Genomic DNA, 15,629 nt, shown 5'->3' on the forward strand with positions numbered 1-15,629 from the left:
ACAGAACAGGTAATGACAACTATATTTAATGCTTCCCTTAAATTTAATTCCAAGGTTTTCCCATTTTTCTAGAAATGGTAAAACTGAGTAGGATTATTTACTGAATTTTTAGACCATTTTCTTTGAAAGTTTCTGGGTAGAGCATTAAGAAAATGATATATCGTTTTGATCACTATGAAATGCTGATACCTCTTTCCTTTGGAAGCTCTCAAGCAGAAGCTTGAAATGTATTGCAAAAGGGCAGAGAAAGAAGAGGTTCTCTTTGATTGTTTCTCTGAAATGTTATTTCACTTGAGCTATTTTTTCTCTCTGCAAGTTACAAGCTGTGCCGTTCTTTCTTGATGGTGTAAGGGCAGGACCTTGAGGCACTGTAGGCTCATGACAGGGTTGCATTTGGAGTTCTTCGCTCACACACACACACAGAAACACACAAGGACACATTTGTCTTGGACATCCTGCCCCTGACATATCCTGTCAGAAAATTACTCTGCTAGTAATGATAGCAATTGTTAGTCATCAAAGATAGAGGAGGAGGGAATGCAGGTTAAGTTAGAAGAGGTGATGCTGGTCAGTGCTGCAGTGCTGGTATGTGTGGGCTGTTCTGTGTACCCTGCTGGAACTGCAAAGGCTCCATTAGCAGCTTCCCCCAAAGGACTGACAACTCCTCTAATGCTGTACCTGCTTCCTACAGCAAATACACACTGGAATGGCTTGTGAGTCATGTGAAATACAAGATCTTACCCCTTCTGAGCAAAATATCTCTCCATCTCAGCCATATATGCTGCTAATGGTCTTTTTCTTGAGTCTCTATGATTGGTATTCATGAAGTGAAAGAGAGGGGAGTGGCTTGCCTGTCATCATAAAGGAGAAACAGCAGGACCTTTGGCTGCAGCGAGAGATGTTTAAAAATCTGAATGCTAACATCTCCAACAGCACTTCCCTGAAACAGCATGCTGGATAAAATAATGAGAGCCTTGCTAAAATTTTAGGGACTAGCCTGTTAAATGAGTGACCACATTTTCAATCTAATACATTGTTGTTTCTGATTACCACTTTTTGATGTATTTCTATCCACTTGTTCTGAAATGCCTTTTATATCAGACTGACATGGACTAATAACTTGGTAGATTGTCAGGGCAAGTAGAAAACAATTGAGAAAATTATTGGTGCCTATTAGTACAAGAATGCTATTATGTTATTTATGTATTCACAAAAGAGCCAGAGGGCAAATATATGGTGTCTTCATATAACAGTGTTTCAGCTGATGCTATTACTGATTACATTTGGATTCATACTTTTCAGAACATTTGTGCTTTTCTACTTATGTGCTCTCTAGGAAATTTCTAAAATTATATTTGGTGATACATCCTGGTACCAACTGTGCAGGGTCTGCAGTAATTTGTTTTCCTAGAGAGTCATTGTCAGGTTAGACAAGCCAGCTCAAAGTGGCAGGACTTTTATGAATGGTAATGTCATTTCATTAGTATGTACCCTACCGTTTTACTTTTAAGGACACTGTTTATCACATACAAATACGCATACAAAATTATGAATGCTGCATTTCCTCTGTAAAAATATGTCTCTTATATTTCTACTGTGACATGTTATGTCACTCATGGGTGCTGGTTCATAGTTCTGTATAACTGAGACACCAAGTTTCTAGTTTTTCTTGCTGGTTTCCCCTACCACATATAATCACAAGAAGTGTAGGAGCAGCTATTTTTTTTCTCTCCTGTTACCAGGATATTGCTATTTCTGACATCTTAACATCTAGACATTGTGAGGGAAGACTAGACAAAGCAGTCTTGTCTTAAACTGCCATGGTGGGATAACACAGTATTATCCTCTTCTCTAGATCTGGAAACTGGAGAAACACCTTTGAAAAAACCTCATCGTCTAGCAATACTGTGAGGTAAGTAATGACTGTCGCCAGCAGATACTTGCGTAGCATGTTTATGAAATTCTCCAGCAAAGATCTCCCAGCTTCTCTGGGAACAGCCTCAGAAAACAGGACTTTTGCTTTATATTGAGATGTCAAAGCAATCTGTTCTGGATTGCTTAAAGGTAATGACCAAGACATGAGAGCAATCTGGAGAGAACAAAATACACCCACAGAAAAGTCTTTCCACCCTACCTGTGGTTTTTTCCTGAGGCTACAATAAGTTGAAAAGAGATAACCTCTCTCTTAACAAGCAATCAAGGATGTTTGAAGGCTACTGTAAGATGCTCCTACTTGCTGATCATGCTGTTGAATTTTTCGCTTGACATATTTTGGCATGATTGAAAAAAGAACTAAGGAAAAGAAATCTGATTGCTAATAACATGTGAAAGGAGGAGCAACAGGTTCTTCTCTTTCCCTGGGATCAGAGCAACTCACAAGGGCTTTTTAATTACCACAGCAGCTAAGTCAGAATAAGAGAGAGAGGATTTAGCCGTTTCTGCTGAGATGTGCTTTAAGAGAGAAATGTTTCATGGGATACTTTGTTCTAAAAAATATACTCACCTCATTGCAAGACCGATGAAGTTTGAGTACTATTAGCAAAATCCTCTAAGGATGCTGCTGTTACTGCCATTGAAAACTGAGCAATCCTGCTGTAACAGCATAAAAATTAAAGTGATGAGCTGCAACTTAAGTATTTAACAATAACATATCAAGAGAACTATTCAAATATGCTGCAGTGCAGCAGTTCATAGCTGTAACTAATGGAGAATGCAACAACAGGTATTTGAGAGATTACTGAGAAGCACGCAGTGTGAATGCTGGGGCGGCTATAATGGATGGCTGAAGAAATGAAGCAGCAAAGGGAGGTAATTATTAAAGGGACGAGAGGTTTTAGTAGCTCTGAAATTGACAGGTAGCAGTGCATTAAATGTCTCATCCAAACCAATTTAAGTTGGTGATACTGTAGTAGTAGCAGACAATTTTTCTGTTATATTCTAAAGTTCTTGGCTAGGAGGATGACTTTTCAGACAGCTTTTTTCTTCCTTTGTGTAGTCAGGAATGTAGGAGTTTCAGGAACAAAAAAGAAGGATGAAATAGTGGCTCCAGAAATGAGAGCTTAGACACTCATCTCTTGAATAACAAGTTAGTGACTAGTACTGTCCATGGGGAAATAACAAGCTGCCTTCAGTTCCCTGTTTGGAGTTATTCAGACATCTGTCTCCTGCCTACCCTGCATCCTAGGGCGAGGACTTTCCTGGGAAGCAAGTGACCATGGCCCCCATCTCTGCTCCCCAGGGCATTTCTGCATGTTAGATTACCTACTTACTGAGGAGTGATCCTAAGCATCCAGGTGAAAACCTGTGCTCTAGAAACCTGCTGGTGATTGAGCAGTAGCTGAGCAGCTTGCTGCCCATCCAGCCCCTTGGAGGAGGAAACCCTTCTTGAGCACTACTGACAACATAAATCTCACTGTGGATGGAAAAGGAAAATTATTTGGGATGGAGTACATGAGGTACTTTGACAGCTGCACTCCAAAATGGGGAGCTGCCATCCTGGCAGACCTGAAACCCTGGGAATGATGGAGGTCTGCTGAGCTCCTGGTGTTCTCCTGAAAGTCCATTCAAACGTTCAGGTATTTGTTTATAGCTTGAACTCAGTCCAGTACCCTTTTACTCTAAACAGGCATTTCCCAGAGCCAGAAAAATACACATGCAAAAAAGAAAAGGATTTGGCTGATTGGACATTTGATCTGATGCTTGTTTGTTGTTGATTTTAGGTTTCATTACTCCGGGGCTTTTTTCCTGGTTTTGTTCAGGGATATAACCATGAGTGAAACCAGAGTCAAGCTGTTAAAATTGAGACAAAAGGATGGTGTTTTGCAATGATATTTAGTTATTATTCAATATTGTGGAACCCCAAACCTGAAATATCCAGTGATTATTTATCCTTATTTATTGCTTCAACTAACAGGAGGGAACAAATAGACCCTCATCCCAATATCAAACGAAAAGGATCCAGGCATATGTATTAGATGGCTTTGAAGCTCCCAAAGCTCTTTTCTGAGCCAATAAAGACTACAATACAAAAATGAAATGCACAGGAGTTTGTTAAAGTATCTTTATCATGAAACAGAGTGAATTACAGCAATACTTGCAGAAAAATACTCTACCAAGAATGGTACATAAATATCACATTTAAAATGCAAATATTGATCCTGCATCTGTCTTTAAGAATATAACACTTTTTTTCTTTTTCTCAGTAATGGCCTTAAAATGTAAGGCTATATGAAAATTATTTGTATATAGGTAATAAATAGTATTAGGTGGTGAACGACATTAGGTTCCAATGCAGAAGTAAGGGCTTGCTATTTCTGTAGCCTGAAGAGCCTCTCTGTGTAAAAATGAGCACAATTTTCATGTTTTTCTTCAACAACGTGTTCAATATAGATGCAAACTGAGCTTTAAAGAGGATTTATACTGATGTTTGTAGCTGTTTTTGCAGGTGGGGAATTTGCACAGAAATAAAAAGTCCATTAGCATCTGTAAGTACAATTGCCCAAGAGAGAAAAAGGGCAGAGACGAGGACAATGCTATTCAAAATTATGACAATCACTGTAGAACTTGTTCTTTCTGCATGTTCCATGACAACCATCAGTCTGTATGAAAGTGAATCTGTTCTTTATTACAATTCTTTTTCTCCAGTTAGAGTCCAAGTTGGCTGGCTGAGATAAACTGGTGGGTTCTGGCACTCACATTTTGCCTTTGGAAACTAAAGAGAAAATAAAAGGAGATTAATTAAAAAAAAATGTAAAATTGTTTTAACATTACAGGGCAAAAATGAGAACAGAGGAAGTTACATTTCAGCCCTGCTGGTTTCAACAGTGTCTCCCTAATTTGAAATTGCAGTGGTTCTATAAACTTGAGTCACGTTTGATTTTTTGCTTGACCTTTTGTACAAAGAAGCAGGTGTGAGGGAATAGTCAGTTCCCCACGTACATGTTATACTAATGAACACAATCTTGGGAAGGGAAGGGTGGGGGTTTGCTACCAACACCAAGAAGTTATTTTCCATTCCTCTGCCTCCCACTCAGAGGGTGTTCAGGGCTTTTCAGAAAGTGTTTAGCTGATACAATCTATCCTATTGTGATTTTCAATTTACAGTGCAAGTGATTGACCGATGTTGCTTGTTAATGTAGTGAATATGTTTCTGTATAGGTTTCTTCTGTGTGGTTTAAACTGTGTTGAAATCACATCAATTTGTGGTGTTAACTGTTATGCAGCATAAATAGGGCCTGCATGGAAATTTGAATTGGGAACTAAATGAACAGATGCAGAGATAATTCCAGCTGTCACTATTAATATTTCCTTTTTTTTTTTTAATGCATACTTCTCCGATTTTAAATACTAGTTTAAATACTATTTAAATGCTATCCATACTACATATAGATAAAACAGGAAACCATTTTTACTCAGATTTTGCTCGCCCAGGTACTACAGAGCTGAACAAACTGATGTACCCACAGAGCACAACCAGTGGTGCCCACATTCTGACTTGCACAGAAGGCACTTGGTGTCTGCCCTGCAAGAAACACCTGTCATTTGCCCAAAGAGCTGCATGCTACTGATACTACAGATAAAGACATTATCAATTTACAAACAGCTTCTCCTTCAGCACTTTGTGACTTTCCAGCTCATTGTTTAGGGGCCCTTAGTGAGCTTCCCTGTGGGGCCACATCAGCTAAGAGGGCACAAAGCTGGGATGGAAATCTTTTGCCAGATGCCAACAAATAGCCAAGATTTGGTAGAAGAATTATATGTGGGTTTACACATTATATTTTTTTTATATAGGCAGAAAAAGAGTTTGGCATTAATGTCACCAAATGTGTGCAGACATATTTACCTATAAACATACCTGAATGCTCAGCTAAATATTCCTTTGTCCCTAGATGAGGTGAGGATATGGTGGCAAAGCAAGTGGCTGGAACATGATGTTAGGCTGAAGGTCTTCAGGAAAGACCATTTCTCCTGTTCTTATCATCTCATTTATCTGTTTTTATCATGGAGATAGGACAAAACAATGTATGTTTCACAGACACCACTAACCTATCCAGCATAGCTGCACTTGCTGCATATTTTTCCTTAGCTCACTGATTTTATGGATCCACATCCTAAAATATGTAGGGAATAGCTCCCTCCCCTGCAAAAGATGAGGTATTGCTGCAAGCCATAGAGGACCAATCCTGTTCTTTAAGTGTCAAAGGGGTAATCAGCCTGTTTAATTGGATTGCAGTGGTAAATTGCACTTGCTGATGCATTTATACAGTATTTACTATGTTTAGAGCATGTAATTTGTGAATCATACTCAGACATCTAGGTTGTAAATTCATTTGCAAATATAATTAGACTCTTTAAGAAACACAATAGAAACAGCTCACTGAGGAAATATTTCCCAAGAAATAAACAAACAAACTTCTTATACCCTCCTATGATTGGAGGTCTTATACAGTCTTTCAATAAAAAGAAGATAAAAGAAGCATCTGTTTCATAATCATCACTTAGACAGCATAATAGTGTCAGAATGCAAATGCTACAGGAATTGCAGATGCTGGGTCAGTTCTCAAATGCTTTGAGAACAGTGTAAGATTAGCATATACAGAGAGCAATCTTTTCATTAAAAAAATACCCCAAAGCCCTTAAACCCCCACTTTCCTGCAGGATCAGGGCTTTAGGGTTCATTCCCGTGAATTGTAATACGTCACATGTTTACAAGAAAACACATGAAGTAGTTTAACAGATTATGAATCCTCTGTGAGAGGTCTGTCCTAAGAAGTAAATTAGTGGGTTTACAAAAGATGAAAAGTGGTTTAGATAATATTTTCTGCTTACATTTTCTTAACTGGTATTTAGGAATATCCATACTGATTGAGACCCCTGGGTACAACAGCAATACAAATAATAAATATAATGTGAACATTGCTTAAAGTTGCCCTCTTTCCCTAGTCCTAAGATTAGAAGTATGAAATTACAAGAAAAATTAGAATGGATTTTTTTTTAAAAAAATATCTATAATAATGAACTTTTATGTAGTTATCTAGCAAATTTATAAAGGTATTTTAGTGCTCAGCCAAAGATGCTGAGGCAGATTCAGACCAGTAGGTCAGAGGAAATATTTCCAGAGGTCTGCCAGTCAGAATATGGCATTCTAGTTCTATCTGTCCCTTAGACCACAAAATATTTCTACATCTTTTTGGGGTCCATCTAATCTTGGACTGCTGCTGATGTTAACAGACAGAGTATTAAAAATCCATTTCTCCTCCTGCATGCATTAATTACACCGCAGCTAAATTTAGCCCACAGCTAAATTGAAGTCCTCAGCAGGTGGTCTGTGGTGGCCAAGAAAGAATTTATAAGGTAATAGCCAACCATTTACCTAAAACTATTCTAGTTCAGTTGTATTCTTCATCCAAGCTTAATCTCTCATATCAGAAGCCTTCCTGGAATTACAAAAATAAATGAGAAGACTATAATCTTGAACATACTCTATTAATATCTAGGGAAGTTTTGGCATTAGCTTCAAATAACACCTGAGTGAAATCCTAAACGGCCAGAAGCCTGTTATAAATGAGGAGGTCCAGCTGTGTGGCATGAAAGCCTGCTCATCCCAGAATCAAAATGGTCCCCTTCTAGGGCAGAGTGAGCAGGAATGAGACACTTGGATTTTAAAACTGAACAAAGAAGTTTATATGTTGACCTTAGTTAGAAACTAATATATTACAGTATATTGTCATCTTATGTATTTTGCAGGCCTGGAGTCACAGAACAAGCTATTAACCTTGCTCTATAGCATCTACTGAAGAGTCCATTGTTTATTCTTCCACTAATGTGTTTCTTTTGGTTCTGAGAGTATGATTTTCTTTACCTTGAGAAATCCTCACTCTTTCAACTGGTAAAACATACACATTTATGGAGAAGTTGTCAGAAGAAAATTGACTATTGGAAGAAAAATAAGTGATAAAATAACAGGCCGACTAAACCTCTCTCTCATTCCAGCCTCAGCAGGATGGGGAGGGAGAAAATAATACAGATAAAAACCTTATGGATCAAGATAAAAGCAATTTACTAAAGTGAAAGTGAAGGTTGCACATGTGCAAGCAAAGGAAAAATCAAAAGAAAAATCAAAAGATTTTATTCTCTATTTCCCATCAGCAGGCAATGTCCAGCCTCTTCCTGGGAAGCAAGGTTTCAGCACTCATAGTGGTTGCTCTGGAAGGCAAATACTGAAGTAATAAATATTCTCCCTTTCTCCTCCTCTCTCTCAGCTTTTATATCTGAGCAGATGTCATATAGTAAGAAATATCCCTTTGGTCAGTTTGGGTCAGCTGCTCTGATTATGTCCCCTCTCAAGACTTTGCCCACCTCCAGCCTACTGTTGGATCAGAGGAGTGTTGGAGAGTGAATACTGATGTTGTGCCAGCACTGCTCAGCAGTAGCCAGAACACTGGGGTGTTCTCAACACCTTTCTAGCTCCCAATACAAAGCACAGCACTATGTGGGATGCTGGAGGGGAAATTACCTCTGTCTCAGCCAGACCCAATACACAGGTTACATGTACATTCTCATTTCCATGAGAACTGGCTACTAGGCAGGGTACAGGATGCAAAGCACTTAAGGTCTCCACCTGCCACTGCTGACATCTAACATTTGCTTTGCTTTCCAAAGAAGTACAGTCATTACCAAATTATTCCTGGAATATGAGTAGTAAACCTGGCAGAATGAGTAACATGAGGTTCTCAATGTACTTTCCTTTGTATCCTTTTCCTTTTTTCATTCATGAAATATTTTAAAACCTGCAGTTACTTTTTGGTGTTGTTGGTACTGTTTTGTTGGGTTGCACATCATACTCTGGAGTCTAACTTGTCAGTCAAAATAAAGGGCATAACCTAACTGAGATTGATAATGCTGCTACAATTTCTTTCAAATGACACACTGGCCCACAGCTGAGGACAGTGCACAAAAATATAAATACACACATCGCTTCCAGTGCTGATCTTTCAAAGATATCCCTTTAGCAAAGACAAAATAGTGAGGGTAGTTATTGATACAAGAAGCCAAACACATGTTATAATACAAAGCAAGGCTTTTAAAATGAGATCGAATAGATGGATGGCCATTTAGTTTATTGACTGTAGAATAAATACATTATAGTGCTGTAAAAAAAAAAAGGCAGTAAAATCTCATTAATAATATTATCTTATTTTGCATTATAAAACCCAGTGGTAAACTATAATGAAATATGCTGACTGACGAGGTGCAACTGAGGTCACTTTCTTCAGCTTGCAGAAGGCTGAGGGGTGCCTCCTTGCAGTCTACAACTTCCTCAAGGGGGGCAGTGGAGAGGGAGCTGCTAATCTCTCTCTGGGAACCAGCAATAGGACATGAGGAAATGGAATGAGGAAGTTTAGACTGGATATTAGGAAAGTGTCTCTCATCTGACAAAAGCTGAGGAAGAGTATAAGAAACAGCGCTGATGAATAATGTCCTTTGAAGTGGCTTAGTGTTTTAGGCATATGCCGTGCCAGAGAGTTCATATTTCTAATTAGTCAGGAATAGCCTTGAAGTAGGAACTGCTAAGCAATTAACTGTAGGTGTAGATCCCATCAGGAATTAAGCACAGGAAAGCTTTTGGTGAAATCCTGCTCACATGCCTATTGACTTCAGCAGCATCAGCAGAGCATTGACTGCATCATTTGCCAGTTCACCAGCCATTTTGTCCTCGATCTGTTTGTTTTTCTCATCCTTAATGCATCCAGTGTGACTATCACCTCCCATTTCATGCTAGAAAGGCTGTGTGACCAGCAGCTTTTTCAATTCACAAGAGCAAAATATTGAGAGATTCAACTGATGGCCTAAAATCATGGCTAAATTGATTTTGTGTCTCCTGCAGTGGGGTGGTGGAGTTGCAGTAGAGTAACACAAACCTTGTCAGCAAGGCAGTCTTCATTGCTTCTGGCCTTTGGACCTGAAAAAAATTAAAACAAAAGCAATAGGATGAACTTAACAATGATGTTACCTCTCATGCATTGCCTAAGAAACAATTCCCTGTGGCACTGCACAGAGTAAGGACCCAGTGCTGGGTATAAAAGGACGGGTGGTTTTGTGTCATGACTGCATTCAACTAAAAGTTGTTGTCTTCTAGATGCTTTGTTGATGGCAGCATCCAGAAAATCTCTAAATGTTGAAAGGAAAAGTGAAATGTGTTATGGATTTTTCACAGCCTTTACAATAGGAAGAGTTATGTGCAACATTAAGCTTAAATTGATTTTCAGTGTTTGATCAGTGGCCTGGGCAGTGGATTTAATTAGTGTCTGTAGTTTTTTTAAATAGCAGAATTGAATGTCTGGGTTGCAATATTTCCCATCTTGGTGTAGAATTATGTTTTGTTAAGAAAACTCTTCTTGTGGTTCTGCGACATGAACTTACTGGGGAAATTTAAAATAAAACAAACTGGCTTTTGTTATTTTAGCTGGGATTGTTTTTCCTGAGTGCTCAGCTGAGAAACAAGCAATGAAAACAGAAGTTGAGCTACAGAAAAATCAGGCTGTTGTAAAGCACATCTCATGGGAACCATAAATCTATGGAGGGCTCAAATTTGTCATGATCCTTTGTTAATACATTTGATGTTTTGAGGTCTTTTCCACCAGCTTTGTTCAAAGCAGGCAGAAAACTGGCCTGAGTAGTACCTGTGGATCATCAGAAAATGCAAATCCATTATAGTCTAAATCACAACTCCTTTCTCTGTCCACTGAAAAGAAGGTATTTTGGGACAGAAAAAGTGCTAAGACAGGTTGTGGGAGGGCTGTGGGTCTCTACTTTTATGTTCACCCAAGAAAACAGTCCCAAAGGAGCTGGCACATGTTAAATAGACCAGTTGAATCAGAGAAGAAAGACATCTGCCTCACCCTGTGTTGCAATCCCTATCTACTAATTACATTTAGAAAAAAAAATGTGTGGTTATTTACATGCTCATTTCCTTTCAGAGTGAGAAAACACGATAGCTTTGTAACTAAATATGTTTGACAAACTTCTCACCTAATTTTTCAGCTTCGGAATACTCCCAGTTCCCATCAAGGTCATGCAAAGCACAGGAGTGATAGCACCTTGCAGATACACATAGGAAAGACTATTCAGGGGTTGCAATTTCAACAGAAGCAGCGACAGAGCTTTAGCAAAGGGATAACACCAGGGATATCACACGTTTTCCTTATCTAGTGCTTACATTCTGACTGAGTCATGTTTAGGGTGTGGGGTTTTTTTCTTTCCACAAACCATTATGGAATTATAATAGTAGAAAAGTGTGATTTTAGTCCCCATGCTTTGAGTGATGTTCCTCTAATTTGCAATCTCTTAATTAAGGTCTGACATGGCTCAGCTATTCTTTACACTTATAGTGGTTGGCCATCTGGGCTTCCCTAATAAATAGGGATTTTAATGGCTGAACTACTTAATAAACCTTCAGTGAGAGAAGAGGAAAATTAAGGAAATTCTTTCATTATGAAAATATGCTGTGCCATCTAATTGTTCAAAAGCAGATGTCACTCAAATTCAATTAAGCTGTTTAATGACCTGCATGCTTATTACTATCTTGATGGAAGGTTTGACATAGTTAAAGTAAATACAAATGGCTGGTAAGATTTTATTTTCTCATGTTTCTGCTTTTTGCTAATTTACCCTTCAATCTGTGTTTTCTTCTTATGATATATTATAAATTGCACTGTCTGATCTGAAATCGGGGTTTCTGAAAATTGTTAACAAACATATTTTTCTTATTTTCACTTACAAATGTGCAGTTTTTGTCTCACAAAGAATGTGTCAAATTATTCAAATGTGAGGCAGTCATGAATGTTGTTGGTTAGATAGACAGCAAAGCTCCCCAAGCAAGATCTTTGCTAGTGACAGATTGGGAGAGATATTAAGGCTGCTTTTTCTCTGTAAACAATGTTTTAGAATATGCCAAGTTTTACAGCATGTTAATGAAATCTATATATAAGGTCCTCCTGGTCCATTAAGAAAAAGACATGCAATATTCACTGATTATTAAAATGTTACTCAACACTTCAGATTTTATAATGCATTTCCCTCTTCCTTGTTTCCCTCCTCCTCATGACATTTTTATTTAGGTAGTTATTGCTTAGTACTTATTACTTACAAAATCAAGAACAGACTATCTTTGTTACAAACTTAAATCCATGTTGCAGACTTCATGGCCACACATGCATTATGAGCTGGCTTACACAGGCAAGTATTAGGAAGTAGGTATGTTTATTTCCCTATCCATGTACTAATAGCACTATTGGAAAAAAGTTACCTACACCATTTCTGTCACTTATTCTCACTCCTTCTTAGTTCTGATAACCCAATTTTTCATGTGACTCTTTCCACAGCTGCATTTGTGGACTAATGTAGACTAAATGGTCACTTTCTAATATTTCTTTTTAAGGAAATTTTGTTTTGGGCCAGGACACTTAAAATTTGTTTGGAGAGCTGCTGTGCATCCAGAGGAGATGATAAACTTTTGGAGAGGGGATAGGAGAACACATGCGGGGTACAAATGTAAATCTGGAAGCAGATTTGCTGTCAAGACAATAGCAGCTTGTATGGAGAGAAAGCTGATTCCTTCTAACTAGTAAGTTACTGTACTTTTAAAATTTAAAATTCTCAGTTAAGCTCTTTTTATCATGTTTTGATGGTGAAATTCTCAAAATTCAGAGAGGATTTGCAGAACAGGACAGTAAGGAACAGCTGCCAGTTTTTAATGACTTCTGGAAGCAAAACATAATCCAACAAGTTCTGTGTGAATAAACTCAAAACTTACTAAAGATGAAACCTCTTTCTCTGCATGTTGTCAGTACAGCCCCGTGTAGGTAAAGAAAAAAAAGTCACATTTTCTATCAACAGTGAAGGAAAGTGCACAGATCTTTAAGTGCCACAGGGAAGATTCAGTATGAAGAAGCTAGAAGTCAGAGGATAAGGTCTAGGCTCAATAAAGAACTGCAGCCCCTCAAGAGTAGCCCTGTACAAACACCTGCATTCCCAGAACCTCAACTCAAAATGACTGATGGGGGGGTGCAGCACTTTCAGACATCTGATGAGAACTAGGTTGTCTGTGACCTCTTGCTCTCCTACTGTAGGACCAAGAGGGCCCTATACTCTGTTCTCTGCGCTATTTCTGGTTTTTATGTAATAATTGTTCAATGTAGACACATGCATAGTAGTAAACTCCTTATTGAACTCAGCTGCAAAATATTTGTGTTCCTGTCTGCAGGTCAACACCTGAATACAAATGTTTTCTCTGAAATTCAGTGTCAGGATGTTGAGGAAGTCTCTATCACAGCTCTGCTTTTGGCCAACAAGAGAGTCCCTTTTTCAATTGACCAAATTTTCTCATTATGTTGGTGATGATTTTCAGAAGGTTGTTTGTGCAGTGTACGTATCTTAAGACACTGTAGAAATTAACTCACTAATTTCAGTGCTGAATCTCTTGTGAACATCTGTCATGTTCAGGAGAAATACCTCAGCTGGTTATGATGTCATGAATGAGCAGCTGAGACATTAGTAAAATGTTTGCTGTAGGTTAAAACAGTCTTTGGTTTTGCAAAGCAATTGTAAAACTGGAATCTTGAAGCTGTGTGTCCACTGGGGGAGGACTTAAAGAGCACAGATGACTTTGGAGGTAGCTGCTAAAGCCACTATAGGACATGGAGTTACAGAGCAATAGCAAGGACAGTGCAAGCAGACTATTTTCCTGCCTCTTATCCTCAAAAATTTACATTATTTTCCCCTCCAACAAAATTAGACAGATGATGGTGGATAGAGATAGATAGTTAGATAGATAGATAGATAGATAGATAGATAGATAGATAGATAGATAGATAGATAGATAGTTAGATAGATAGATAGATAGATAGATAGATAGAAAATAAAGATAAGAAAATATCTAAACTTTGTAGCTGGGAAAAATAAACAAGAATATAAAGCAGCAGAGGAATTGCTCCCTCACTAAGCAGAGAGACAACCTGAAATAACAGTCCTAAGACATGTGAGCTGCACTCATCTTTGCTATGGCAAGTTAATGAGAGCAATTTATGGTCCTCCTCTTAATGACTTCAATGTTGATCAAATCACATTAAAGGGACAAATCACGTTGCAAAGATTTGTACAGTCCACTATGCATGGCAAATCTTTCCAGTAGAAAAAGGAGGCAAAGCTGAGCTTTTTCAAGGAGCTCTGGAGAACTATTTCTCCTGTAATGGCCTCTCGCTGGACACCATTTTATAGGTGTCTTTGCTTAAGACCCACGACAGTAATTCTGCCAAAACAGGTGGTTTCTCCGTGCATCTAAATAGATTGTTTCTACATCTTTTCCCACCTTTTCTCTCTCCCTGCAAAGGTTAGTTTTGAGCTAAATCAGGGAGATGATAAGCCAGATCATGCAACCTGTCAAGCATGAGGGAGGGCTTGGGAAATTAAGACCAGAGAAAAATGCAGGGCTCATCTCTTTGGTGGCATCATGGACTTGCTGGGGCTTAGGTGATTTATGAAGTTGCATCTTCAGAAAGAATTGTATCTATGCAAAGCCTGCTGGTGCTCAGGGCTTTCCATGGAGATATTAAGAGGGCAGCAGTTATTTTCAGGATCTGGTGGTGATATTTCAGGATACCACCAGTGGTGTCCAAGAGCAAAGCAGCAAGCTGGATGAAATTTGCAGGACCTACCATCCAGTGTTACTAACTAAGCACGATCAGCATGGGATCCTTGAACCCATGGTGTCCTTCCCAGACCAGGAAGTGATTCTTACACTTCAAAAAAAATGAGTTCTCAGAGTAGGGCAGAATTTCAGAATACAGTCAGGTAAACGGGATACAGAGGCAGCTCCACAGAACTTGGTATCATGCCAGGGCTGTCAGTTCCTCTCGCATTCAGGTGCACCAATTCCATCCATGTTCGTTGTTACAGATAAAGTAATTACTCAAGGGATTAATAAGGTTCATTTTGTTTAAGAAAGTGACATATTCCAAAGATTATACATTGAAAGATAGTGATCACTCAACAGCATTCAAGGAAGGGCTATGTCATTTTCAACTCTAAGTGTTAGAATAAAAAGGTGTTTAACTTGTTTGAAAATGAAAACCAGCAACAGATACCTTGGGCAAACTTTCAAAAATTGATTCCTGCCTCACTTGGACATGCAAAAAGAATGATTGTGAAGTTGTAAAGATCCAGTTCTCAGCTTATTTTCATACTCACAGAACATTATGCACAATATCAAGTTTCTTGTGTATAACCTCGGAGGATAGGAGATTTTTCTATTTATTTTACAAGTACTAAATGACAACCTTTAATCAGTGTTTCCTGTTACAGTTTTAACACAGAAGAAAGATCTATTTCATACTTTGTGCACAACGCCCTGTTGCTTTGAATAAATTTCCTCAATAAGAGGAATAATTCACCAGTTTCATAGCTCTGAATGAAAGTGTCTAACAAAGTCATAGAGCAAAACCCTTGCTTCAAGAGACAACTTGAACAGCTCTCAGAAAATTTCTTTGGAAAGCCTAGTTACTTTCTCAACTGGAAGATGAGCAGTATTTGAAACCTTGACTTGTAGCAGAGCTAAAAAAGGAAACTAAATG

At 38.4% G+C, this 15,629-nt stretch overlaps 1 protein-coding gene across 7 annotated transcripts in view; it reads right to left on the reverse strand.

The window, feature by feature from the left end:
• Positions 1-4,293: 4,293 nt before the first annotated feature.
• POT1 (protection of telomeres 1) overlaps positions 4,294-15,629 on the reverse strand; it is an 80,671-nt gene continuing 69,335 nt past the window's right edge. For 3 of the 7 annotated variants that reach the window (XM_064656156.1, XM_064656158.1, XM_064656157.1), the window contains 2 exons: positions 9,921-9,961; positions 4,305-4,711 (listed from right to left, as the gene is read on the reverse strand). In XM_064656156.1, the coding sequence (XP_064512226.1) occupies positions 4,625-4,711; positions 9,921-9,961 (128 nt within the window). In that variant the 3' untranslated portion in view covers positions 4,305-4,624. Of the gene's footprint in view, positions 4,712-9,920; positions 9,962-15,629 lie in introns of all 7 variants that reach the window. The other 4 variants (XM_064656166.1, XM_064656162.1, XM_064656165.1 and 1 more) reach the window with 4 other exon arrangements.

This window comes from Pseudopipra pipra, chromosome 5 (genome assembly GCF_036250125.1).
Source record: "Pseudopipra pipra isolate bDixPip1 chromosome 5, bDixPip1.hap1, whole genome shotgun sequence".
Lineage (NCBI taxonomy): Eukaryota > Metazoa > Chordata > Aves > Passeriformes > Pipridae > Pseudopipra > Pseudopipra pipra.